The sequence below is a fragment of the Pteropus medius genome, unplaced genomic scaffold (genome assembly GCF_902729225.1).
Source record: "Pteropus medius unplaced genomic scaffold, Ma_sr-lr_union100, whole genome shotgun sequence".
NCBI lineage: Eukaryota > Metazoa > Chordata > Mammalia > Chiroptera > Pteropodidae > Pteropus > Pteropus medius.
The window spans coordinates 2,304,643-2,331,176 of NW_024340695.1; the positions used below are offsets into that span (position 1 = coordinate 2,304,643).

General features: G+C 38.7%; 1 protein-coding gene across 1 annotated transcript in view; it reads left to right on the top strand.

Moving 5' to 3' along the window:
- The window catches only part of PRKCH (protein kinase C eta), a 197,890-nt gene that overhangs the window by 53,581 nt on the left and 117,775 nt on the right, over nucleotides 1-26,534 (top strand). Inside the window, exon 2 of the mRNA XM_039864425.1 lies at nucleotides 5,809-5,872. Coding sequence (XP_039720359.1) covers nucleotides 5,809-5,872 — 64 coding nt within the window. The remainder of the gene's footprint in view (nucleotides 1-5,808; nucleotides 5,873-26,534) is intronic.

Below are 26,534 nucleotides of genomic sequence, written 5' to 3' on the forward strand. Positions count from 1 at the left end.
CTGCACATTGGTGAGCTCAAGACATGGTAGCCATTATTTGTTATTAAAGACCACAGCCACACACTTCCTTGTTGGTTATTAGTACAGTCCAGTAAGAATGTTTTTCCTCTAGGAATTTGAACTCTCATTTTTAAGCCTGGTGGTTTCAGCTGAAAGAGAATCATGAAATGCTTTATCATATTTTAGGTTCTTTTGTTAATTATTTCTAGAGTAAGACTTAGACATGTTTTCGAGTTGAGCCACCTAGCCATCACAGATGTAATGTGATCTGAATATCCCAGATGTCTGGCTTGAGGCCCATGGAGTCTAGGTGAGTCTTCTACCTTTGCCCAAGTAAAGAATTGTTTGTTTGTTTTTTCTTTTAATATGCTAGGTCTCTTTGCTTATCTCAAGCTCAAAATGAATATTTAGGAGCCAGAAGTTTCCTGTCTTTGATCAATTCTAATGCTTTTTGTGAAGGGAAATGGTTGTAAATTATTACCAGTTAATTAAATGAATGTTTCCGTTGAGTCTTGCGTGCAGGTTTTTATTCAAGCCTGTTTAGAATCATGTGGCATCAGAGCCAGGAAGGTTTTTAGACAGTCCTCTCATTTCATGGACAAGGAGACTGAGTCAGGGATCTAAGTGGCTTGCCCAACTTTTACAAAGTGATGCCAAGAAAAAGCAAACATCGGCTAAGGGGATATATTTGGGGAGGGTTGGAGTGCTGCAGATCTGGGCATGTCAAGGGAACAGAATATGATTCTTGAGCAAGGGGGCTATGTAGTCTCTATGCTCCTGGTGTGCCTGGGGCCATCTTGGCATGCTTTTATATTTTATAAAATGCTGTCACACAGTATTTATTACACAATAAAATATTATCTTTCCTATTTTATAGGTGATGAAATTGAGGTGATTAAATGACCTTCCAATTCAGCTCATTAATCCAAATCAACAGATTTACGGTAGTGTTTACTTGGTTCAAGGAACTCTGCCACGCCCTTTGGGGGAATGTGAAAGTGTCAGATCTCACTGGAATGGAGCTTATAGACTTAGTTATGAGTATATGAAATTGTATCTGATTGTTCAAGGGCAGAGATAACTATTAAGGTAATAACCAAGGTAGGAATTTTGAGAGTGGAGGGATCAATGTGCATGCTAAGATCTTCCTGGCAGAAGTTCCTTCACTCAGCTCCCATAGCTGCATCATCTTCACCAGGTGCAAACAGTTACCCATCCCACCTGCAGCCCCAGGGAGCTGCTCTGGGACTCTCCAGCACTTGGCAGGAATCCCAGCCTTAGGAGTAATTCAGTAAAGGTTTGAATGAATTGGAAACGTGAAGAAAGAAAGATTTTCAAGCAGAAACAACAGCATGAGCAAAGGTGTGTGTGATAGTGAGGGGTCGGGCCTGGCTAGAAGAGCTGGTTTAAAGAATGGAAATTTGAAAAAGAAGTTCGGATAAATTAGTGGGGAGGCAGTAAAAGGGGATCCCAGAAAGCCACGTGGAGCAGAGTGAGTTTATTCTGAAGGTTCTGGGAAGCCACTAGAGGTTTGACAAGGAAAGTCGATGAAAGCAGCACTTTGGAAAGGGTATTTGGGCAGTGAGGTATAGATACATTTTTTTCCTTTATACCATAGAAGTTTTAAATTTGATCTAATCCAATTTATCAATATTTTTGTCACTTATACTTTTGATATCATATCTAAGAAACCATCACCTAACTAACCTAAGGTCAGGAAAATTTACTCCTATGTTTTCTTCTAAGTTTTATACTTTCTGCTCTTCCATTTAAGTCTATTATCCATTTTGAGTTCATGGTTACATACGGTATGAGGTCGTGGCCCACATTCATTTTTTTGCATGCAGATATACAGTTGTCCTAGCACCATTTGTTAAAAAGAGTGTTCTTTCTCCATTTAATTGCCTTGGTTCTCTAATGCTCTTTTTAATCCCTCCCTACTTGTCCTATTTTACTTACCCCCATCCCCAGGCAACCACTAATATATTTTCTTTCACTGTAGGTTAGTTTGCCTTTTCTAGACAGAAAGTTTTGTTTTTTGTTTGGTGTTTTTCATTCAGTATTCTTCCACGTTGTTGGATGTTTCAGTAGTTCATTCTTGGATTCTATGTACGGCTATACCATATTTTTTTAAAAGTTCCTGTGAGCATTTGTGTACATATCTTTATGTGGACATATGCTTTTTTATTCTTGAGTCAGTATGAGGGGAATGGCTAGACCAAATGAGAGGTATGTATGTAACTTTTTAAGAAAATGTCAAACTATTTCTAAAGTTGATAGTACCATTTTAAAGTCTCATCAACGGTGTATGCTTTAGATGATATAGTTAACCTTAGGCTCTGATATTGGTGGTATAAAGCCGAGAAGGAAAGTGAATGAACAAACTGGATTTGATATCCAGTGAATGTTGGGGCCTAGAACAACAACCTGAAGTTTTGTAGAAAAAATACAAAGCTCTTTGGATTTTGGGTTTTACCACTGCACAGGATGTGGGAAGCAGAGCCTTATAACAATAGAAAAGATGCAAACATTTTTGTTGATGGCAAACTCGAGCTGGGTCACCAGAGCTTCTCAAAGGGCTCATGCAGTCTGTAGCTGCATCAATAAAAGACAATGTCAAGATCAAGGTTGATAATAATCTTGCTCTCCCTTGTGAGGGTCAGGTTACACCTGAAGTCTGATGTTCAGTCTTTAATGGAGTATGGAGAAATTGGGGGCATATCTGGAGGAAACTGGTCAGAATGGTGAAGGAAGAGAAACCATGTCCTATATGAAACTAACAAATTAACATGTTTGTTAATTTGGTTACTCATTCATTCACCAAACTGTTTCAGTCCTCTTATGTGTAAGGCAGGGTCCTAAGGGACAGGGCATAATGACTACAATATGATGTGGCTTACAACAGTGATCTCCATAATGGTGCAGAGTTGTCAGATTGTCTAAAAGATTTCTAGGAGGGTCTCCCTCTAAAAGTGAATTTTAAATTGAGTTTTGATGGACAAATAGAGAATTTGACAGGTAAAAAAGAAAGGAAAGGATTTCCCAACCAGAAAGATTACCTGACCCAAATTGCTAGGCAATAAGCTCCAGAGAGGTAATGTGTTTTTCACATTTTGACTACATTTCTCCAGTATGCTGCCTGACCCATAACATGTTTTGTTGATCTCTCGGATAAATGAAAGATATGCCTCCCTGGGGAGTCTATGAGTTACTAAAAGAGGCTGGGATACAGGTTGTATGTGTTTGGATGATGGGGACACAGTATGCAGGACTATGTGCCATGCTTAGTAAGATCTTGTGTCTTCTTTGTAGATCCAGTATTTCTAATTGGATCTGTTGGATTTCGTGTCCAACCCTGAACCAGATACTGAGGGTAATGAGTAGCAATTACCCAGATGGTCAGGTGTAGGGCATGTGTCAGTTCTAGGCCAGTCATCATGTCTGGAGGAATTCAGTGCTCCAATTGGCAAGGCCTGGGTCACATGTCCACTCTGGAGCTAGTGGTAGAATCCCAGCTGAACCATTTAGACCACATGTGAGAGAATAGTATTTCGTAAAGCTTAAGTGCTGTTCTCTGTGACAGTAACAAATACATTTTTGCATTAATACTCGCATACAAAACTGCAAACAGAAAATTTAATGACATAGTAATTTTTCTTTTGCTGCTTGGAGTGTTCATATTTTTGTTCCATTTTATTCTGCTTGAAAATTCCTGTCATGTGCAACCCACTCCATTGTTTTCATGTCTCAGTAATGAGTTTCAACCTGCAGTTTGTAAAACCCTGTTCTAAGGTCAGAAGTCTTAGATGGACTGGGCTTGAAGATGGCATTTGAGTCTGGCTTTTCCTTCACAATGGTGGCATGGGTCAAGAATGTGGAAGCAAACCTGTTTTACTCGTGAGAGCTCCTTATTCTAAGTGGTGGAATCTCCTGATGTCTGTCAGAGCAGCCCCTGACCTGTTGGGGTGGGGCAGCCTTCTTTGCAGGCCGTCACAGGAGTGTTGAAAGAATTTGAAAGAGTTTATGGGCTGGCCGTGGGCTGGAGGATTGCTGAGATACCCTGGCAGTCTGTCTGTCCTGAGACTGGGAGAAGCTCCTTCTGTGCCAGCAGAACTTTACCTTGTGAGGTCGAATGTGTGTGGCTCTGCCAGGCCTTTATAGTGAAGATGATGGAGTGGTTTTTAAAAATAACATATTTTTGATTTGAAACAAGTCAAGGCAGAGAGTGAGACAATTAGAGACTGACATCCTGTTTAGTCATTTCTCCAGAGAGCTCTATTTTCAGAACTGCTCTATAAAGGTTCATAGTGGTATTAAGACAGTTAAGGGGGTATAGTTAAGTTAGCAGTAGTTATGATGCAGGCAGCTGATGTGAAGACTAGGGTGATTTACAGTGTGGTACCACATTAAAAGCAGATTTTATGCAGAGTAAAGGAGAGTTTATAAGAATAGGCTGCTATATAGATAAAGCTTTCTGAGTCAGTACAAAACAGGCATCTTTTATGTTGAAAAGTACATGATCAAGATGTGTTAAAAAGTATGTGGTAGTGAGCTAGGGTAAGGTCGGTGCATTTTTTTTTCAGTCTTTGTCACCTGTAGGTACAGTAAGTAGTACTGCTAATGCTCTTTGAGATCATCTGATGGAAGCATGTCAGAAATGCTGAGTAGTGATGTCGTGGACCTTTAGATGACAACAGTGAGCTTGGAGTGGTTGAGAACCTTGCCCAGGGCCAGCTGTGGCAGTCAGGCTGCAACCTATGTCCTGGGCTAGTTCATGGCTCTTTCTACCATACCATGTGATTAGTAGTTTATTTAAATTGAATATTCTACCAGAAATGTCTATCCATATCTATACTCATCTTCTCTGGACCTCTCTCTTTCTTAGATGAGAGGCCAAAGGCAGAAATGGGCTGAATCTGACAAGATCTTATTTAAGGACAATTGTAAATTCATGTATTTGGGTCCAACAGAACCTCAGAATCTAAGACTTACTTAGAGATGTTCATGGATAGTTCAAAGTTAGCACCAGCATGAGGAAGGCAGAGCCTGCCTGCCTGCCTGCCTGGGCTAGTGTGATCAGAGCTGATGTGGAGGGTGCTGCCCCATCCTGGGGCCATGCTATTTGAAGGCCTTTAGGAAGCTGGAGCACATGCAGAGGATGGGGCCTATTGAACGACTTCAAGCGGCCTCATCTGCAGAATGTATATCTTGATATATATACTCACAGATAAGAACTTTATGGAATGTTGATACTCCTGGGAACAGTAGTGAATGGAAAGCTCCTGAAATGCCTTCCCTAGTGCTTCCTGAAGATTAATCTCACTTAGGTGGAAATGGTTAGACAGAGACAACATTCCTTTCCTCTTATGTTTTACCTCCTAAAAACTAAAGGTTTGCAGGTGACCTTGTCACATTTGTTCATTACCTTATATGTTGCCATTATTTTTCTATTCCTTGTAACTACCATGTGGCTTAATAAAATGCTACTCTTATAAATGGTGTGCATAGGATAGGGACGTCTCAAAAACAATGACCATGTTTATGGGTGCTTCTTGATATCATGCAGAGCCAAAATGGAAGAAAATAAAATTCAAGAGAAGGGAAACATTGAAATAACTGTTTCTTTTAGATTTGCTTTTCAACCATTATGGTTTCTTGCATTTTCTCTTCATTCTTACCCCTCTACTGTTTAATGAAAAGACTTAGAACTGATTTATGGCTATGACTTTAGGCCTCTCTGTAAAGAATTAATGCCCATAAAAAGTATTTTAAAGAATATAACATACATTTTTTTTTCTCTCTTTCTAGGTGGATCTGGAGCCAGAAGGGAAAGTATTTGTAGTAATAACCCTAACAGGGAGTTTCACTGAAGGTAAGGATGAGTTTTGGGTGGTTTATGGTGTACGTGTAATCTTAATTCATACTCAGTAGGAGTTTCTGTCATGGAAATTATAAAAAGAGTATTTCGTAAGAGATGCTCTAAAAAAATTCAGTGGGTTAAGTTAGGCTGGCTGGTATCTTGTTATCTAATGGTCTATTGGTTTGGGTTGCCAGATTATATATATTTTCTAAATCTGGCAATCTTGTGTTTTGTTTAACATGCTGAGTTTTGTTTTTATTCATCATCATCTTAGCTGAATTGGTTCTTGCCTCTTTTGGTTCATGTCCGTTAAACTATACTTTAGATTCGTGTTTTGGGGCCAATTATTTTGTTTGCCTCTGAATTTGTTAAAAATGTAAGGATTGTCGAGTTTTTTTTTTTTTTTATAATCTTTATCTCATTCTGTTTTTTTAAGGGATTCTATCCTCTTCCCCTGGTACTATCCCAGCTCTCACTCCCCAATTTTTTTCTAAATTGAAGTAAAATTTCTATACAGTGAAATGAAGATCAGAAGTGCAGAGTCTGAGTTTTGACAGATGCATACAGCTGTGTAGCCAGCACCCCAATCCAAGACATGGACCATTTTCATCACTCTAAAAGTTCCCTGTGTCCTTTCCCAGTCAGTCCCCTGCTGCCAAAGACAATAAATGTAATATTTTGTTTTGTTTTTTTCACCATAGATTAGGTTTGTCTGTTTGGGAAGTTCATGTAAGTGGAATTCCATAATGTGTTCTCTTTCGTGTCAGCATAATTTCTGGGCGATCCCTTCACATCATTGTGTATATCAGTATTTTGTTCTTTTTTATTGCTGAATATTCATTCCTTTATATAAACGTAAAACAGTTTGTTTCCTCATTTCTTCTCGATGAACATTTAGAGTTTTCCCTGTTTCTGGTTATTATAAATAATGCTTCTATAAATATTCTTGTACCTAAATTTTTGTGGACATATGCTTTCATTTCTCTGGTAAATATCTAGCAGTGGGATTGCTGGGTAGCAAAACAGATATTTATTTAAATGTATAAGAAATTCTCAAATGCTTTTCCAAAGTGGTTGTATTCTTGTACTCCCACCAGCTACGTAGATGAGTTCCAATTACTTCATATCCTCACCAACACACCAATACTTGCTATGGTCAATCTCTTTAATTTTAGACATTCTAGTGAGTATAAAATAATATCTTGTGGTTTTAATTTGCATTTTCCTGATGTTGAACACTTTTTTATATGCTTACTGGTCTCTCTCCATCCTTTTTTTCCCCCAAGTGCCAGTTCAAATCTTTTGTCCTGTTTCGTGATACTGGGTTTGTCTTTTTATTGTTGATTTATAGTTCTTTATGTTTTCTGGATATGCATCTTTTGTGAGAAATATGTATTGTGAATGTTTTCTCCCAGTTTGTGACTTGCCTTTTCACTTCCTTAATGGTGACTTTTTTTTTTCAAATTAAGTCCAATTTATCAGTTTCTTCTTTCATAGTTTATACACTTTATGTCCTCTCTAAGAAATCTGTCATAGGGTCACAAAGATATTCTGTTTTCATTTAGAAGCTTATAGATTTAGCTTTTATGTTTAGGTCTATGTTATGTTTAGGTCTTTGTTCCCTCTTAAATTAATATTTATGTGTAGAGGGGTTGAGATTTCTTTTCCCTATATAGTAATCCAGTTGTTCTAGCACCCATTTGTTGAAAAGACTTTCTTTCTCTCATTGGATCACCTTGGAACCTTTGTCAAAATTCAGTTGACTGTAGATGTGAATCTATTTGTGGATTGCTTCTGCTGTTGAACTCTTTGTCTATCTTTATGCAAGTACCACACTGTCTTTATTACTATTGCTTTATAGTAAGTCTTAAGGTTAAGTAGTTTGAGTCCTCCAACTTTGTTCTTTTTGTTTGTTAATTTGTTTTAGTTATCCACAGTATTTTGAATTTTAATGTCAATTTTAGAGTCAGCTTATCAATTTCCACACACAAGCCTGCTGGATTTTGAATTGAAATTTTACTGAATCTATAAATCATTTCGAGGAGAACTGACATCTTAATAATTGTGAGCATCTTCAAATCCAGAAGCATGGTATATCTATTTACCGATGGTTTTTAATGTTTCTCATCAATATCAATATTAGTAATATGTAATTTTCAATATAGAGATCTAGCCTGTTTTAAAAAATGTATTCCAAAGTATTTTAAACTTTTTGATGCTGTTATAAATAGTATTTTAAAATTTGCATTTTGAAATTGTTAGTTTTAGCATTATTTAGAAATGAAAAATTTTTTTTTTGTATATTGATTTGAATTTTGCAACCTTAATAAATTCATTTATTAGTTCTAATAGTATTTTTTTGGTAGATCCCTTAGGATTTTCTCTGTAAACCATCATGTCTATACATATAGTTTTCTTTTTCTTTTTGAACCGTGTGTCTTTTATTTCCTTTTTCTGCCTTACTATGCTTGGAGGCCCCAGGACAGATTTCCTTGCCTCATAACCAGTCTTAGCAGGAAGGAATTTAGTCTTTGCCCATTAAGTATGATGTCAGCTGTATGCATTTTGTTGATGTCCTTTATCACAATTGAGGAAGTTCCTTAGACTAGTCCTAGTTTGCTGATAATTTATTTTTTTAAATCAAGAGTGACTTAAATTTTGGCAAATGCTTTTTCTTTATCTGTTGAGATGATCATATTGTTTTTCTCCTTTAGTCTTTGTTGTCTAGCCATCAACTGCCTATCACGTTAAAATTATAAAGGCTTTTTAGAGTGGGGTTTTAAAATTTTTTTTCTTTAGCTCTTGGGCAAATTCCATAGTCCTGAGACATAGTCTTCACTCACAGGTAGAGGAACTCTGGGGTTTCGATGGAAAGCCCGTGGTGTTTTAAGTCCCTTTTACTGTATGGGACTCTAGCTTTACACTCTTTCCCACAGTGGGACACGACTGAAATCTCAGTTCGTTTCTTTCAGGATTCTAGCTCTTGCTTTTTCCTGGACCACTCTGAGTCTCCCTTGCACAGGCATATTTTAGGAGGGCCACAAATATGAGGAATTTACGGATTTGGGAATTCTCTCTGTGGCCCATCTTTTCAAGATTTCTCTGCTCAATTTCCAGTTAGCTGGTATTTTTCAATCACATTATTTTACTCTTCGAGCCAATGAAGCAGTAGCTTTCTCTTTGAGTTCTATTCACCCGACCTCATGCAGCCCGAAATAATGTTGGGGAATGGCCTATAATTATAGATCTTTTTTAAAAAACTAAACTTATTAATATTGGTTAATAACATCATGTAAATTTCAGGTATACAACATTATAATAGTCTCCTTCCGTCACCTTGACCCCTTTTACCCTCTTTGTCCTCCCCCTCCCCCTTTCTTCTCCAGTAACCACCATTCTGTTGTCTATATCTATGAGTTTGTTTGTTTTTGTTTGTTCATTGGTTGATTTTTGTTTCATATCCTACCTCTGAGTAAAACCATAACGGTTCTTGTCTTTTTCCATCCCATTTATTTCACTTAGCATAGTACTCTCAAGACCTATATCTGACCCAATGCTATTCCTTTCTTTTCAAGTATCAAATTCCCAGTAATTTCTGCCTTTTGGAGGGTGTTCTCCAGTGTTTTCAACTAGTTATTTTCAAGTGTATTTTCTAGAGATTTTAATTTTGTTGTTGTTGTTGTTGTTGGAGGTTTAGTCCATTACAAGCTACTCCAGCATTACTAAAATCCTTGTAAAGATTTTTAAACATGCGACTTAATGGCTAGTCTGTTCAGCTTTGACATTTTGTAATTGGTGACACTTTCTTTGAGAAACGGTTTTCTCTCCTCTCAGCCAACTATTCTTATTTATGTAAGTGAATTGTTTTAATGTTAATGTTTTTCAATTTGTCGTCTCAATTGTTGCATCTTATCTTTCTGCTCCAATATTGAAATTAGCAGAAATCTGGGATACTTGAACATGAAAAAATTGTCCAGATTACAGTTTGGGGGTCTTCTGCCTGCTCACAGGTCTTTTTGTTTTGCTTGGTATCTTGTACATAACAGGATTTGTGAGAAATATGAGTCCACTCACACCTCAGTTGAATAAGATGGAATAATGTATTACAGGACAGTGTAGATAGAACATTCTCACAGCACATGGAACAATGGTACAAGCATAGTCTAGAAAACTCAACAGTGAGATATGAGACATAAGTGAGGAGTGGGTGAGATTTCTGAATGTGCCAAAGTATCTTTCTGCATTAAGTTACAAAGGACCAGCAGAGTAAGGCCATGTATATTAGACCAGATCTGGCTGTGCAATAGGCCTTACATGACTTTTTTTTTTTTTTTTGGAGTCACACCAGCTTTCTAAGACTAAGTTTTATTTAGATTCTCTCTTCCTTAATTATACACTGGAAACATCAAAACTTGAGCTGGAATACTCCTGGATGTTCTCATTGTATTAATTTATTAGTTTTAGTGATAAGAAACGAATATCAAATCTTATTAGAAGTGAGTTCTTACCGGGTCATTGAAATTGTATTTTTTTCAGAGGTGACCCTGGATAAAATTATGAAGCAGGCCAAGTTCATCTTTGGTAATCTCCCCCCCACTTTAAGTTAGATCTTTCTGCTCTCTGTCTTCAACTGTCTCCTGCTCTAGTAAGATATGCAGTGATCTCCTCTCTCCAGGAATAGTTGCTAATAAGGAAGATGGTGAATTCATGGACTAATTCACACTAAAATAATAGTAATTGATATCTTAGTACTCTATCCTTCTTAGGTGTGTCTACAGATTTTAAAAGATGCTACAAGAGCTGTATGAGCCATGAGAAATCGATTTTTAATGTTGAAATTTCAGGAGCTATGGCATCCATGTGTGGAATATATTTTTAGAACCTCAGATCTATTCTCTCTCTCTCTCTGTGAGAGCATCGTCTTGTCAGTTTGGCTCCTAGGCTGGGGCTCAGCTTGAACTTGCATGTTGCTGTTGCCTTAGAGCACAGCTCCTTTGTCAAGTGCAGAGAATGTGAAAGCTGCCTCTCTGTGTGTTACAGGAGGAGGAGATAGAGCCCCCCGCCCCCTAACATGTCTGCCGCAGCTCTGGCAGAAGCCTGAGCCTGACACTGTGAGAATGTCCTGGCTTCACTCTGTCAGCTACTCTTGATTATTCCTGGCCATAAAGTGACAGGCTAGCTGATAGAACATTTGGAGCTCTAGTTCTCATCTTGGGTGCTGAAGGGTTTTACACAAAGAAGCCTACCTGGTGTGTTTCGAGATGCAAAAGGGGCATTGGCCTGGGATCCTGGAGGGATTGTCAAAGCTCAGGAGATGTTAGTTGAGCTTCAGGGTGTATCTCCTCTATCTCACAGGGTTGTTTCGAAGGTCAGATGTTGTAATGCATAGGAAAGTGCTTTGCAAACTGTAGAGCGCAGTGTGAAGGTATGCTAGTGGGATTCTTATCTCCATGTTCCTCTTGTCATGGCAGTAAGATTCCTGTCATTCTCCTCACTTCTGCCTGGGACCCCATGTATACTGAGAATGTTTTATTTCGGCGCTGGCTTTATTTTATACTAGACACCTCAAGCATTTAGTGGACTATTACTAGTATGCTGTTTACTCATCTCCATGCCTGTTTGCCTTCATGGCTTCCCAGAAGAGTTCTTCCATTAGCTCAGATTCTGCAATCTCAAATCTCATTTAAAAAGAAATTGCTTAAATGGGGCTGTGGTCTGTAATATACAGGACTGGTATTAGGAGCTTTTGACTTGTTATCTCATTTTCTTATCTTTCATTAATTATGCTGAAATAACAGCTAAGGCAAAAAGTTTTTATTAAATGTAAGACATGACTGAGAAATGACATAAAGAATGCCTGCTAGGTACAGACCTTTGAGTCACCATAGATGCTGGGAGATAAAGATGAACGAGACATAGACACGTTCTTGAAGGAGCTCATAGGAGGGAGCAGTGTGCAATGCAGGGGCCCAGGTCCTTCTGCAGGAATAAATCCAAGACACAGTATTGGCCCACAGGAATATATAGTCAGATCAGCCAGAAGGTTTTAGAGAAAGTTTCACAGGGGAGGTAAAGTTTAAAGCATGCTCGAATGATAAATAGAAATGTGCCGGTGGCGAGGAAGTTCAAGAGGGGAGTACAAAATGTACAGAGGCACAGAGGTGAGAGAACAGTGACATATTCCAGAAACTGAAAGTAGTGGGGAGATGCTGAAGGTGGGAGTGCACGGTGGGAGATGCGGCCAGAGGCTTGGGAGGGTCTTGTGTGACGGTTTGCCAGGGAACGGTCTGTTCGCTGTAACTATTAACACCACATTTCACTCTCAGAAGGATCCCAGGTTAGGTGATAAACTGCACGATCACACTACTTTGAGGCTAATCGAGGTGATTGGGTGCCAGAGGAAAACAAGGTCTGATTTGGTAGCAGTGAGTTCAAGGGGCTGACGGATATTAGAGCATAAGAGAAAACCAGGGTGTGAAGAGCCATTAAAAGACTATTAAAGTTGTCTAAGAGAGTGATTAGGAGAGCCCGAGTTAAGTTGAATCTTTGGGGTTGGATGGAGAGGAAGGGACAGCTATGAGAGATGTTTAAGTAATGCAACCAACAGGAATTGTCAATTCATTGGATGTTAGAAATGAGGAAGATGAGTCTCAGATGATGCTGTGGAGTCATTCAGTAGAGTAGAAACGTAGGCATGGAAGATGATGAATTCAGCAAACAAGTGGAGTTTGAGGTGCTTGTGGAAACCCAAGTGATGTTTAGGAGTGACTGGAAATAAAAGCCTGGAGTTTGGCAAAGGATCTGGACCTGAGGTAGCGCTCTAGGTGTCAGTGGGAGACAGTCACATGGATGAAGGTGCCTAGTGAGAAGATTCAGAGAGAAAACCAAGGCTGAGCAACAGCATAACTCTGAACACCAACATTTAAGGACTCTGGGTCACAGATTATAAATTATCAAAGTCACCCAAATTGTGTTGAACGTTTACTTAAAGAACAACCCATTTGTTAACATGTTCACTACTTAATAATATTTGAGTGCTTACTGTATGCCAGGGACTGTTTCACCAGATGATATAACATCTTCCAAACTGGCATCAAAATGTTTTATAATGAAGTTTAAAGAAAGAACAGAACAGAAAAGGCTTCTAAAAGTAATGTTTGAATTGGCGTTAATGGTAGTAGCTTCAAAGTTTGATGATACAAGGTGCCGTGTGCAGGTTTATGCTTAATGCTGGTGTCAGAAGAACTGATGAACCTGTTGAAAATCTACAGGGAGGGCTCTTCACTGAATTAAGGTAGAACAAGAAAAATTCTTCGTGGAAGTCTCTCACCGAGCGGAAGGCCTAATGTTATCAACTGGATCAGAAACCCATCACCACTGTTCATCTTGAGGGAGGCTTTATCACTCTAGATCAGACGCAGAATTTCCCCTAAGGACTGCTGCTGAAGTAGACAACGCCGAAGTGATTTATTATTTTGAAAAAGCTGTCTCATGTCACTGTTTATTTCATTCTGATTAGTCTTTCTGGAGCTAACAACTGGACCTGCAACCTAATCAAGCTGAGATATATTTATGATGGCGATGAAACAGACCTGGATTTTGATGCAACGTCTAGATGCTGCCAGAATGTCAGAAGCTGGCCTCATTTATAATTGTCATTATGTTGGACAAGTTTTACCTGGAAGAGCAGAGTGGCAAAAAAAAAAAAAAAAAAAAAAAAAAGGTTGAAATAAACGAAAATGATGAAAATGCATCAAACTAAATTCATAACTGCTATAAATTGGAAGAGAAACAACAAAAAGAAAGTTTTTGTTAAAGTCATGATAGCCCCCTTGTGTGAGAACAAATCAAAAAAGACGTTGCTGCGTTGTTATGCTACTGAGAAATATGGTGTGTGAGATTTTAAGTTTTGAAGATAATGTAGTTTGTGTGAGTAAAATTTGCCTGGACTCAGGATACCTGAAACTTAAATGGTTGGGCTACAGAGAGAAAGCCAGACCATGTTTACCTCCTAATGGAAGCACATCACACCATCTATGAGGTAATCTTGCCAAAAGATTGGACCTAAATTTGGTCAGGCTTTCATATCTAACCACCAGTTTAGAGGAAATACAGAGGACAAGGGAACACTTTAAATGACACCCTGAGATATCGTTAGCAAAATTACAGGACAAGAGACTTGGTTTCTTTGGCCAAGAATTGGAAGAAAAATGTAAAGAGAAGGAGGGAAATCCAAAATAACAAAAGAGAGACGTATTAGCCAGTTTCAGTATATGAACCATATGTTATCCCAATTCACACACACATTGTAAAACAAACAATACTCCAAGGGGACAACTGAGCAAGTGGGAACAGTGAGTGGATACATGATGCTATGAAGGAATTATTAATGTTATTTAGGTGTGATTATGATATTGTGGTTGTTTAAAAGAAAAAGAGCATCTATTAGAGATATATTTTGAAGTATATTATGATGAAATGGTATGTTATTTGAGATGTACTTAAGAATAGTCCAGAAGTGGGAGAAAAGGTGGGGTACAGATAAAACCAGATTAGCCGTGAGTCGACTATTGAAACTGAGTGACAGTTACATGTGGGTTTTTGTACTATTCTGTTTACTTTTGCATGTGTTGGAATTGTCTTTACTAAGAAGTGAGTATTAATTACACATTTAAAAAATACCCATTTCCGAGACAAAACCAGAATCTGGATTGCCTCTATGACATCAAACTTTGAATGCATGTTATTTAGCCTCATTTGTAATTGAAAGCTGGTGTTTTTTTGTTTGTATGTATTTTATTCTTAATTCCCAATTTTTAATTTTAAATGACTTAAGTACTTCAGAAAGATTTTTTAAAGTTCTAAATAAATGCTAAGCTGTGAGTCAAACACTGCAGGTAGGAAGAGATGAGTAAGATAATTCCCTTCATTTCTTCGTAAAGTTCATACTTACAATGAATGACAAGTACAAGTAATCATCTCCTACTAACAATTATATAACAGTTTGTACTTGCACAGTTTAATTTTAAGGTAGTTTCCTGAAAGGTTAAAGTACATCGAGAGAATTCATGGTACAAGTATCTTTAGGAAGCTAGGAAGACAAAGTTCTATGTACACATGCTTTTTCCCTAGAGTTCCCAAAGTAAACCTGAAGGTATTCTGTACCAGTAGTTTTTGTTTTGTTTTGTTTTGTTTTGTTTTTGCGGTGGTGGTGGTGGTGGATAATGTCTTAAAAAACAAACAAAAACACAACTTGATCAAGCACCTATCAAGTGTAGGTTTGAAGCTTGTCTAGAAAACTTTGCTAAAACTTAGCTAAAGATTTAGCAAATCTTTTTAAAGAAGGGGATTGTGCCCCTTCTTTCAGACTCATTACTTTAGTTGGAACCGATACACATTTCTCCAGAGAGAATATGGAAAGTGCACTGGAACTGGTATCTGCTTATTCTTTCGACCAAGGCAGTGCATTATGGCATAGAGTAAGATTCTGATCTTTTCTGTTTTTGGTACCATTGCCTCGGTTTTTAGTTCAAATTTCCTGTGCCAAACCACTGGTTTACAAATAATTATGTTCTCTGCTAAATCATTGTGGCCACATGCACCGAGGCAGATGAAACGTGTTACTGCTTGAAATCTGCAACCCACGGCTTCTCACCATATCTAACACAATGTGTGTCATTTTTTAAAGGGAAAAAATTTGTCTACCATAGCAGTCGATTTTCAGTATTCCTTTCTCATGTTTCAAGCCTGGTGACAGCTTGTCGATTTATTTATTTTTTTAAATTTAGTTTTCTTTTTTCTTTTCTTTTTTTTTTTAAATTTCTTTTGTATTGAGGAATGAGTGACCACTTCAGATTTTCTGTTCTGTGGCTACTGTTGGAAGTGACTGCCAGGTTGAAGACAGGGTAGGGCAGAAAGAGGCACTGAGGGAATGGGAAATGAAGGGAAAGTAGAAAAAGGTGAAATGGTATTCTTAAAGGGTTGAAGCTAACTGTCCCATGTCGTAGTTTGCTTGCTTCTTTTCTCTGTAACAGCCAGCTTATTTATTGAATGCCTTTTGAGGACCAGAGACTGTGCTAGGCCTATAATTTAGCAAATGGCAACAGCAGTCCTTGTTTTATATTCTTTCTGGTAGTAGGGTGGTGATTGATTATCTCTATATGGTCATAGTATCCCATATGTTAATTCATTTGCTTCCCACAACAAACTTCTGAGGCCAATGTGATGCTCAGTATGCAAATGATGAATGCAGCTCAAAGACACTGATTTTCTGTGTTCTCCTAGGTAGTAAGTGACAGATACCAGACACAAGCTCAGACTGAGATGCTCAGGTCTAAGATGATATCTTTTTGCAAGGCTTCCCTTGTATCCCTCCTTCTTAAACCTAAAGATTGACATTCACCTGAGAAACATACTGCCTTCTAGATGTCAGGTGTGGATCAGCGAGCTCTTGGAGGAGTGAGCTTGTGATTTGCTCAAGTTTGACTGCAGTCTTCAGTAGGTTTTCTTAATGTAGATCTTCAGCTAGAACGAGAGAGAAATAAATGAGTTCAGCTTAGGGTATGATAGCTGTATTTGCCTCGTTATATCCCAGTTAACATTTTCGTCATCCTCACTACTTCTCTTACTTTCACTAACTATTGGTGAAAACTCTTAAGTGGTGGTTTTGTCCGGAATTTTTCAGTCGCTTCTCAAAGTATGGTCCTGCAGACCTCTGGGGGTTCTGGAGATATTTTCAGGAGGTCCGTAGTTAAAAATATTTTCCTTGTAATACTAAGGTGTTGTTTGCCTTTTTAAATGTGTTGACATTTTTACCAGTTGTGCAAAAGAAATGGGTAAAACTTTGGCACCTTAGAACCAATCAAGGCACCAAATTGTACAGTCATTAGTCTAGCCAGTGCAGTCTTTGTTGCTGTACAATCGCAGGAAAAAAAAAAAGGTTCACTTAAGACTATCTTTGAAGCAGTAAACATTATTAATGTTAAGCTCAGCTCTTGACTCTATATCTTTATGATATCTGTGTGAGAAAGTGAGAGTTACGCGTCAAGCACTTCTACAAACTGAAATACTGTCATGTCTCAAGGAAAAACACTTGTACGATTGAGTTGTTAGCTGAGCTAGCCACTTTTTTTTTCATGAACAACATTTTTACTTGAAAGAATGACAGACAAACTATAGTTATGGAGACTCGGGAACTTGTCAGATATTTTCTTAAAAATGAAGTGAACTTGTTATTTCAAGGAAATCCACTGTGACTAGTTCATGCCAACAATAAAATTGGATCCTCCAAGCCATAATTAGAAAAAATATATTCAACATTATGAGCTCGTAATCTTCTAATACTTACAACAAACTTTTCTAATGAATTTGTTGTTGGAATTAACAGTAGTGATGTTTTAATATTGTCTAGTAAAATATGTCAGCGTTTGGAAGATCTGCATAACTCAGTGATTCATATTTTCAAAATGACCAATACAAGAAGTTACAGAACCATGTATGAGTCAAGGATCCATTGAAAGCGAAAGGTAGACTACACTAATGGAGCTAATGTAACAGTTTGAAAAGTTCATTGGCTGGTTTTGGATTTCATATTGAACTAACCTTTAAGAAACTACTGCTAAGAAACTACTGCTTGAGTTTTTCTGTATCAAAAAAATATTCAGTTATCTGAAAAGTTATTAAAATGCTCTTCTTTTCAACTACTCTGTGTGAGGCTGGATTTGATTCATATACTTCAACTTAAACAACATTGCAACAGATTGAACAGAAGCCAATATAAGAATCCAGCTGACCTCTAAGTCAGATAGTAAAGAGATCTGCAAAATTGCAAAACAATACCACTCTTCTAATTAATATTTTAGTTTTGGAAAACATAGTTCTCTTTCATGAAAATGTTATTTATTTTGACATACAATGGATTTTTATTGTTTTAAAGGAAAAAATATTTTTAAATATCTTAATTTTAATTTCTAATAATGGCAAATATCTATGGAGAGAACCCACATAAGCCAAAATTCTGAGTTCTCAATTTTTAAGACTGTAAAATTTCTGAGACCAAATTACTTTTAGAATTTATAGCTTAATTTTTCCCTTTGTCTACCTTTCAAAAGTTCAGCACTTTTAATTCTAGTGACCACAGAGAGAAGGAACGGACGAGTGTCCATGTATGTTATATTGGGGACTGATGTTAGGTGGTAGGTGATATAGGTGACAGAATAATTTAGTCATTTTTTAAAACTGTAATCCTTTCTTTCTAATTATTTTTACTGTGCAATGTACTTTTCAGCTGATTTTTGTTATAAGCTCTTTCTCATAAAAATGGGAAGGTCAGGATGTGACATCAGAACAATACAGACACCTATGGTGGTTTCTAACTTTAGAGATGCCCATTACTGGTAGCTTTATGCTAAACCTTTGCTTTATTTGAGCAGAACAAGGCAGTGGCAATACTTTTTAGCAAGTGGTCAGAGCTAGAAGCACTAAAAGCTGGACCTCAAAAGCAGCTCAGAGATCTATGGACAGATCTATGGGCAGATTTACTTCGTGTGGCGCCCACTGATTTACGAGCGTGTTCCTTTGAAATGAAAAGATTTTTGCAAAACACAGAATCTGCCTTTTCTTAATTTTCTCAGGCTTCATATATATATATATATATATATATATATATATATATATATATATATATATATATAAAATATATATATTTAATATATATTATATATATATTTTAGTTGAAATTACACTAATGCCATATTCTCTCAGGGGAACTGAGATTTGGGTAAAACAGAAATGATTTAATTTTTTGATAGAAAAATTAATTGCTCCAGAGTCTATTTTCGTTATGCTTTAGTCTCACTTCCAGCAATCCCTGATCTCTCTATTCTTTTTATTTTAAATGAACAAGGCAGCCAAGGTTCTATTTTCCAGGCCAGGTATAGTGACATCTCTTTTATTAGGTTTTTCCCACTAGCACCCTGTGTCAGTGGGCAGGTGGAGAGGTTGAAAGACCTATTTCTCCTCTTATCCCCTGAAACTTGTCTTCAGCATCGTGATTACATCCTGTTGTCTGAGATTTCTGCTCTGGGTCTCAAGTCAGTGCTGGATGACCTCCTGCAGGAGGTCGAGTGTGTGTGTGTGTGTGTGTGTGTCTGTATTGGGGCGTCACAGTGCCCTAAGGTTGTAGACACATTCTTCATATATGTCAGAGATTGCCTTAGATTTTGTAAGTGGCAATTTAGTTTTCACATTGTTTTGGAGAAAATCAGTTGATACTTCATGATTTTATATTCAGTTACAAAATATATTGGGTTGAGCAGTACTTCTAAATGATCACCACTAGGACCCAGTGAATAAGAGAACTCTCTGTGTATACAGACACAGAGTATTTATGTGTAACATTATGTGATGTATGTATGCTTGCATGTGTGTATGCATGTACTTAGTAATGACACTGGTTCTCATAGAACTCAAAATTTGGTATGTGAGTGGGGGCACAAACAATTAGATAAATTAACATAATGTGCTAAGTTGTAAGTTCTATGGGAAAAAATAAGACAGACTAAGGGGACAGAGAGAAGGTCTTTGTGTGATGTTCTGTTCAAATCAGGGGACATTTGGGCCAGAGATTTGAAGGGAGGCGTGGATAAACCATAGTGTTGTCGGGGAAGAGGAATAAAAGACCTAAGTGGGAAGCATGGTTGGTGAGCGAGAGTTTACAGCAGTGAGAGAAGAACATGGCCTGAGCCTGGAGGTCCTGGGAAGGTGCCCAACGTCGCTGGCACAGGGTCAGCACCCTGTCATTGTTACTTTCCTTTTCAGGAATGTACCTTTGTTACTTAAGTGAAATTCACCTATATTTAATGCTGGCTTACCATTTGGCTGATTGAACAAAATCTTTTCTGCTTTAGCTAGGGCCCTGAACAGCACAATATTATATCCATTTACAGTGATTTAATGTAAGTTGCTAAAGCAAAAACTGTTTAAAGTCTATCATGAAGACTTTCCCAAGTTCTGCGAATTCCATTGTGGTTTCTTATTGTTCTAAGCTAAATTAGGATCCATTACACAGCATTAAAAGTCTAAATTGCCTGTCTGGAGATATATGACAAGTCCATGCACTGCTAAATATAACTAGCTATAATTCAATTCTAGTTACACATTATTAAGAAGTTATTCTTGTTTGTGCACCTCACCCTTATAGAACACAGACAGGAAATTTAGGTTGAGCTGGAGTCTTTTGTTCTTGAGAGTGGTGGAAACTATCGTCGTGACGTTTTAATAAATGTTAGGGACACATCTGCTAAACACCTGGAGAAGTAAATAGGTTGGAGCTAAATCTGAGCACATTGTAGGGACTTAGTATATATTCTTTGGGAAGTTAATTCTTATTGAATCTTGGTGATACTTCTTTTTTTTTTGTAAATGAAGACACTTCCATTATCTGAGTCCTTAGATTGGGATTTATTAAGTACTGAAAACAGGGCTTCAATAAGTATGCAATGGCAAGAGAGGATCTGTTCTAGAGCGATTGGAATCACTTGAAAATTCTGAAAATTTTCAGGCCCCAGACTGAATCAGAATCTCTGGGGAAGAGGCCAGGGAACCAGACTCCTAATAAGCACTACACTGACTGATTCTAATGGTTAGCCAACTTTAGATACGCCTGTTGTGTCCTAAATCAGGGGTTCCCAGACCAGTACCATCTGTGGCCTGATAGAAACCGGGCCACACAGCAGGAGGTGAGCAGCAGGGAAGCGAGCGAAGCTTCGTCTATATTTGCAGCCACTCCCCAGAGCTAGCATCACCATCTCAGCTCCACGTCAGATCATCAGGCATTAGATTCTCATAAGAGCACTGGTCCGTGATACCAAAAAGGTTGAGGACTGCTGTCTCCTAAATCATATCTAATTTGATTAATGGAAAGTTTTAGCGATTGGGAGGTTTGCTAGTTGAAAAAAAAAAGAAAAAGAAAAAGAAAAAGAAATAGAGCCACATAGCAGAGTGTGCCACTTTGATGTAGTCTTTTAAGAGTTGACAAAACCCCAAATGCTTTCTTTTAAGAGCCTTTAAAAATGTTGTCACATAGAGAGGTCAAGTTACGGTTTTTGTGCGTTTAGGAGGAGAAAATGAAACTCAGAGGCTAAGGGCCTTGCTAATGTCTGCAAACATTCAGTGCTGATGCTGAGACTCAAACCAGGCTTGAAAGTGGTGAAATCAGGATGCGGATGTTGGCTTTGCTGCTTATTAGCTGCTGGACTGTATGGGTGTTGCTCTTCTTTTAGAGTAACTGGGACCAGGGAAAGACAATTTAATATGATTCCAGTAACAAGGGGACATAACATTCTTTTTACAGTATATATGTTTTAAAAGGTTTGTTTGGTACTCTGTCTTTAAAAAAACACAAATTATGAGTGTAAGTTTTTTCATTTTATATTTATCAGTGTTTGGGTTTCAGTGGCACCTGTATGCTAATTCTTAGAACCAAGAACAGATCGAATAACTTGGTGTGTACTTTTCTGACTGAGTCGGAGGCATGATAACATCTTCCACTTTATATTGACTTTCTCAGCATGATCATGAAGGTTATTTTTGCAAAAATATTTGAAGATGTCATCAATTTTTCCAAAAGCCAGGCATGGCTCCAGCAGTGTTGATCTCTTTTTCATGGTGATGGACCTGATACCCAGATTTATTTTGTCAGGAGCTTTGCTGTGATTGGAGCATCTTGTCAGTCAGTTTCACAGCCCGATCAACTACAAGATTTCTCTTTTACTCTGCACCCAATTTTTATTGCGTAAGTTTTATCTTGGGGTATAGTTGACACTCGGAAAGCCAGAACATCAGCTATTCACATGGTGGACAGGAATAGGGTAGTTTTAAGCGGGGATGGGGGAGTTGGGGTGGGGAATGTCAGAGAAGCAACTGATGTTAAAGTGGTTAGTCTGGTTTTTGGTACTATTTTTATGCTTTGTGCATTTAGCTTACCTATATCAATCTTACCATTATGGGGATTTTGGTAATGAAAATTCAGACAGCGTGTTCAGGTGTCTCAATAAAATGAATGGTTTATTTCTCAGGGATGGTGTAGTAACTCTTATATAGGTCAGTAATGTTCAAATACTATTCTGTAGAAGAGACTGTATATGGGGGTACCACCATCATTTCTAATGGACTTAGAATCCATCCAGGAAAAGGAGTGCCTAACAGTACCTGGAAGAAGGGTTCATTCTAACAGCCAACTTCAGTTAGGATTCATTGACAAAGACTGAAGCTTAACTCTAGGAGAGAAACATTTATTTTGTTAAGTATGTTAATAAATGACGATTCAGTAGGACTCTAATATCTCCTGCTAGCTCCTCAGTGAGGACCCTGTGGGAACACTCAGCCAGGATGCAGAAAGTACAGTTTCAGAGTCCTGCTCAAGTGTACCTGTGATTGGTCATGTCTTATGCCACACCTCTGACTCAGGTTCACACATCCTCACTGGAGACCTCTAATTCCTATGTTTCTGATCTTTGCCTCTGTGGATGCTCAAAGGTCACTCTACGCTCTCAGTCCAGTCTTTATGGGCTGTCTCTCTAATATGCAGAGTATTGATTGCATGTTGACTGAGTCCATTTGGCCCCCTCTCTAACAGTGAATGCAAACTGCTCATGGTCTGAAATTGGCCCACAGAATGGTTTTGTTTTATATGTGAAATAGTACAGTGTTTTCCAAATTTTCACCTTGAATTCCTCGGTCAGGGCAGGGTTCTCCAGGGCACCCTTACCCTAGCGCTCCCTGTTGTCTGAATTCCCTCTGACTTCATACCTCTATGCCTCCATCTCTCAGTTTGTAATCTTGAATCTGAGTGATCGTCCGGTGTATTTACTCGGCAGTGTGCCGTAGCCACAGGGGCATTTTAAATTGTCTTTTAAAGTGAAGGCTCACTTCTTTGCTGGAGTCGACTGAAAACACGTTCCTTTCACTGAATACGTAAAAATTCCTCTCTCACACCATTCAGCATCCCAGTGTACCCCAGCAGCACTCCCACTTCTGGTTTGGGGTCATGCAGAGTCTCACTGTCCTGGGGAGCTCTTGGGGGAAGGGTAGGAGAGAAATCTGTGTTTTGTTTAATCCAGAAAATAAGTGAGGCTTTCAGATAATAGGTACTTTTAGTGATGCCTCCAGCTACCTGAATGCTCCCCAAATTAATTTCTGATGCTAGAGTTAACCCTTTCTTTAACAGAACTCTGCAGGTACAATCCCCTGGAAATTGAGGCTCTCCTACTGTGCTAGAGATGTGGGGTGGGCAGTGGAAGGGCATCGGCTTTAGATCTAATGCATCTGGCTCTGCTTTCTGTACTTCCTAACCATCTGACCTTGAGCAATGTTTGCCTTATGTGTAAAACATGGGGCTAGTGGTGTCTACCCCCAGGGTTGTTGTGAAGGTTACACAAGAGGATACACACATGCACACACCCACAAAGTATTACATAAGGCCCAATGCAGATTATGCACCCACCCATTTCAGAAGGAAATCTGTACCCAGTTTATTTCCATGTGCTCTGTGGTGAATCATCTAAAAGGCACGGGGAACAATACGATGACCTAAGCCACCTTTCTCAGCCATGGTTTCAAATCCTAGGAAGTGAATGTATGTCATACTCTGAGAGGGGGTGAGGTACATTCCAGTCTGTGTGTCTAAGTGCTTTTGGTAGGAGCTACCATCACTGATGTTGTGGGAAAGATAGAAGGTGGGGGAAGCATTTACTACTTGTGTGGGGAGTGCCGCTTTACCGATTTCCTGTGTGTTAGGCCCCACAGGGAACATATGCTGCCCTTATTTTTAAATCTGCCCACCAGAGCCAATGCTACACCTTGTCCCCAGTCACTCTTTGAGGATCTGGCTAAGGTCTGGCTTGATGTCGCTGGCACCGCCTCTGCTTGTGGATGCCAACTGTGCCATGAATCATTGTGTGTGTGTGTGTGTGTGTGTGTGTGTGTGTGTGTGTGTGTGTGTGTACACATACCAACCCTATTCATGGGCAGCCCCACTGCCATGGGCACGCCATAGGAATGTTGGTAGGACAACAGAACAGGGAACTGATGTCTACTCCCCTGTCTGACATGACTCAATAGGTCCAGGGGACTGCTTTTGAGATCATATTAAAAACCAACCCCCATGGCTGGCTGGTTCTTTTAGCACAGGTAAAAAATTGCAAAGAGTGTCCTCTTCCTGTAGCTAAGATGAATGAGTTAATGTTTATAAGACATTTCTAGGTTCCAGAAAGAAGGCATATTTCAAAAGTAGATTGTATGTGCAACTTGCTATTATTATTATTACTTTTTTTAATCTCTGAAGTATTGAATTGTAAGTGCCAGGGCAGATATTTTAAATTGTTAGGCAGCATTGGCCCCTGACCCTCCCTGCCTTTTCCCTTGTACTAGGATTTTGTTAGGTTTGGTCACCAGCCTGATGACTAGACCAAGTGCTGTCCATCAACTTGGAGCAGCCCTGGTTGTTTGCTTTGTTATTTATTCACAAATTGTAGCTGGTTCACTGCATGTAAATATTTTTATAGCTTTTGGTCACTTTCTAAATATTTGCCTTAGTTTATTAAATTAGTTTCTCATTTATAAGTTAAAGTGTGTGTTGACTTTTATGATTTTAATTTTATAGACTTGGTTGTTTTTTTATTACCAGATGGTGTCTCTTGTTTGAATCCATAAGCAAAGTTTGTTTGCTTGCTGGCTTGTTTTGTTTAGGGCTTAACTACTACCCAGTTTCTGCTTAAGTTAAAGATGGCGTTATGGTCAAGTGAAAATCCACTTTAAATCCAGTACTTAGATGTTAATGAAAATATCTCTTGTGTATTTTGGAAGCAGAATTATAATTTTGTTGCATATGAATGAGGAACATGTGCTGAAAAGAATGAATTTTGGTGTGGATTTGGATTAGACTCTTTACTCTGCTCTGTAGTGCCTACACATAGGGCGATATGAGTCTGAAGGGCTGAGGGCAGGCTCAGCTGCTTCTGGGAAATCTGACAGGTATCATCAAGGTGTATTAAAGGCTCTTCTCCTATAGGGACCTTGGGGAGGTGCTGCTGCCTGTGAGGGTGAACAGAGTCTATACCTGGGTACTTGCTTCCTGCTTCTAGCACCATTTCTGGCCTGTGGAGTGTGACAGTGGGGACTGTTGTGGCTAAGTTGCTCCTTCTGCAGTCCCCAGTGTGTTCTTTCCCCCTCTTAGGTGGAGCTTAGTGGACTTCCTGAGTTGAGCAGATGGACCTGAGAACCCAGGGAGACTAAGATAGCTAGAGATCACAGGATAGAGTACCAGGGAGGAGACAGTTGCCCAGAGAGAGAACTCCAGATATATGCCAAGTGTATCCCTTGAATATTATACCGAGTACTGATCGGCATAAGAAAACTAAATACCTGAGGCCACGGAAAGAGCCATCCAAAGGATTAGAGAGAGCTGTGTCTAGGCTGGAAATACTGCCTATTCCTACCAGCTAGACTGCAAAACTTCAAGATTCATGGAACGTTGGGTCAAGTACACAGAAGGGTCTTGCCTCCCTAGTGGGGAATAAATAGCTTTAGACTGAGCATTCCTCTGGCCCACTTAACAAGTCTAAAAAGCAAGATCTGATAGGATCAAACTATTTCCCCAAACAATGCTCAAGACTATTTATGGGAATGCAGTACTTAACAGATAAAATTCACAATGTGAGACATCCAGTCAAAAATTATCAGACGTTCAAAAAACAAGATAATGTACCCTATAAAAGGCTATGAATCAATCAATTGAAACTGGCATAGAATTAACATAGGTGTTAGAATTAGTAGACAAGACATGAAAACAGTTACAACTATTCCGTATGTTCTAATAGTTAAATTTAGAGATGGAAGATTAAAAAAAAAAAAAAATTGGACCTCAAACATGGTGTGCCTTTGTCAGTCCTTATGTTCTTCCTTATGTTACCCAATCCTCTTGTTATTTTCACCAAATCCACATGAACTTGGCCCCTACTAATTTATCAGATCCCTAAGCATTTTCTGATCCACTGAGTGTTCTCTCAAACCCAGACCCTTGGGCCCCCACTGCAGTGCTAACTCAGTGATGCCCTGCAGTCGGTTGACCCTTTAGCCCTCAGGCCTGCCATTCCAGTGCCAGACCTGAGCAGTCATCCTACAGTGCAGCTCCTGGGACAACAAATGCTGCTGGATCCATGGGTATATGAATTCCCTGTGTGCCTCCAGGTACCCAGCAAAAAAATCCAAGTGTGCTTCTTGTTGATTTTTCAGCAACCCGAAACTCTTCACACTTGCAAGCCCTTCTTTTGTTTCTCATCCAAATTCTTGTTCTAATTCTCTGCTGAGAAAAATCCTTCAATGACTTCCATCTTTATGTACTCTCAGTATGGCCATCTCCTTTCTTCCTTTCTACTGGACACCAAGGAAACCTCTGTTTTCACAGATACCACACCCTTTCCCAGGCAGGTCCGTCCTCTCTGGCCTCTTAACATAGTCTTCCTCACTCACTTATTTGTTTGACTGTACTTTGTGCAGTCTCTTCCTCTCCCCTGGTTGCTTCTCCTTTGGTGATGGAGATGGGAAAAAATTTCTTAACCTGATCCTTAGCTACCATCCCATTTCTTTCCCCCTTTTTGGTTAACTGTCTTGACAA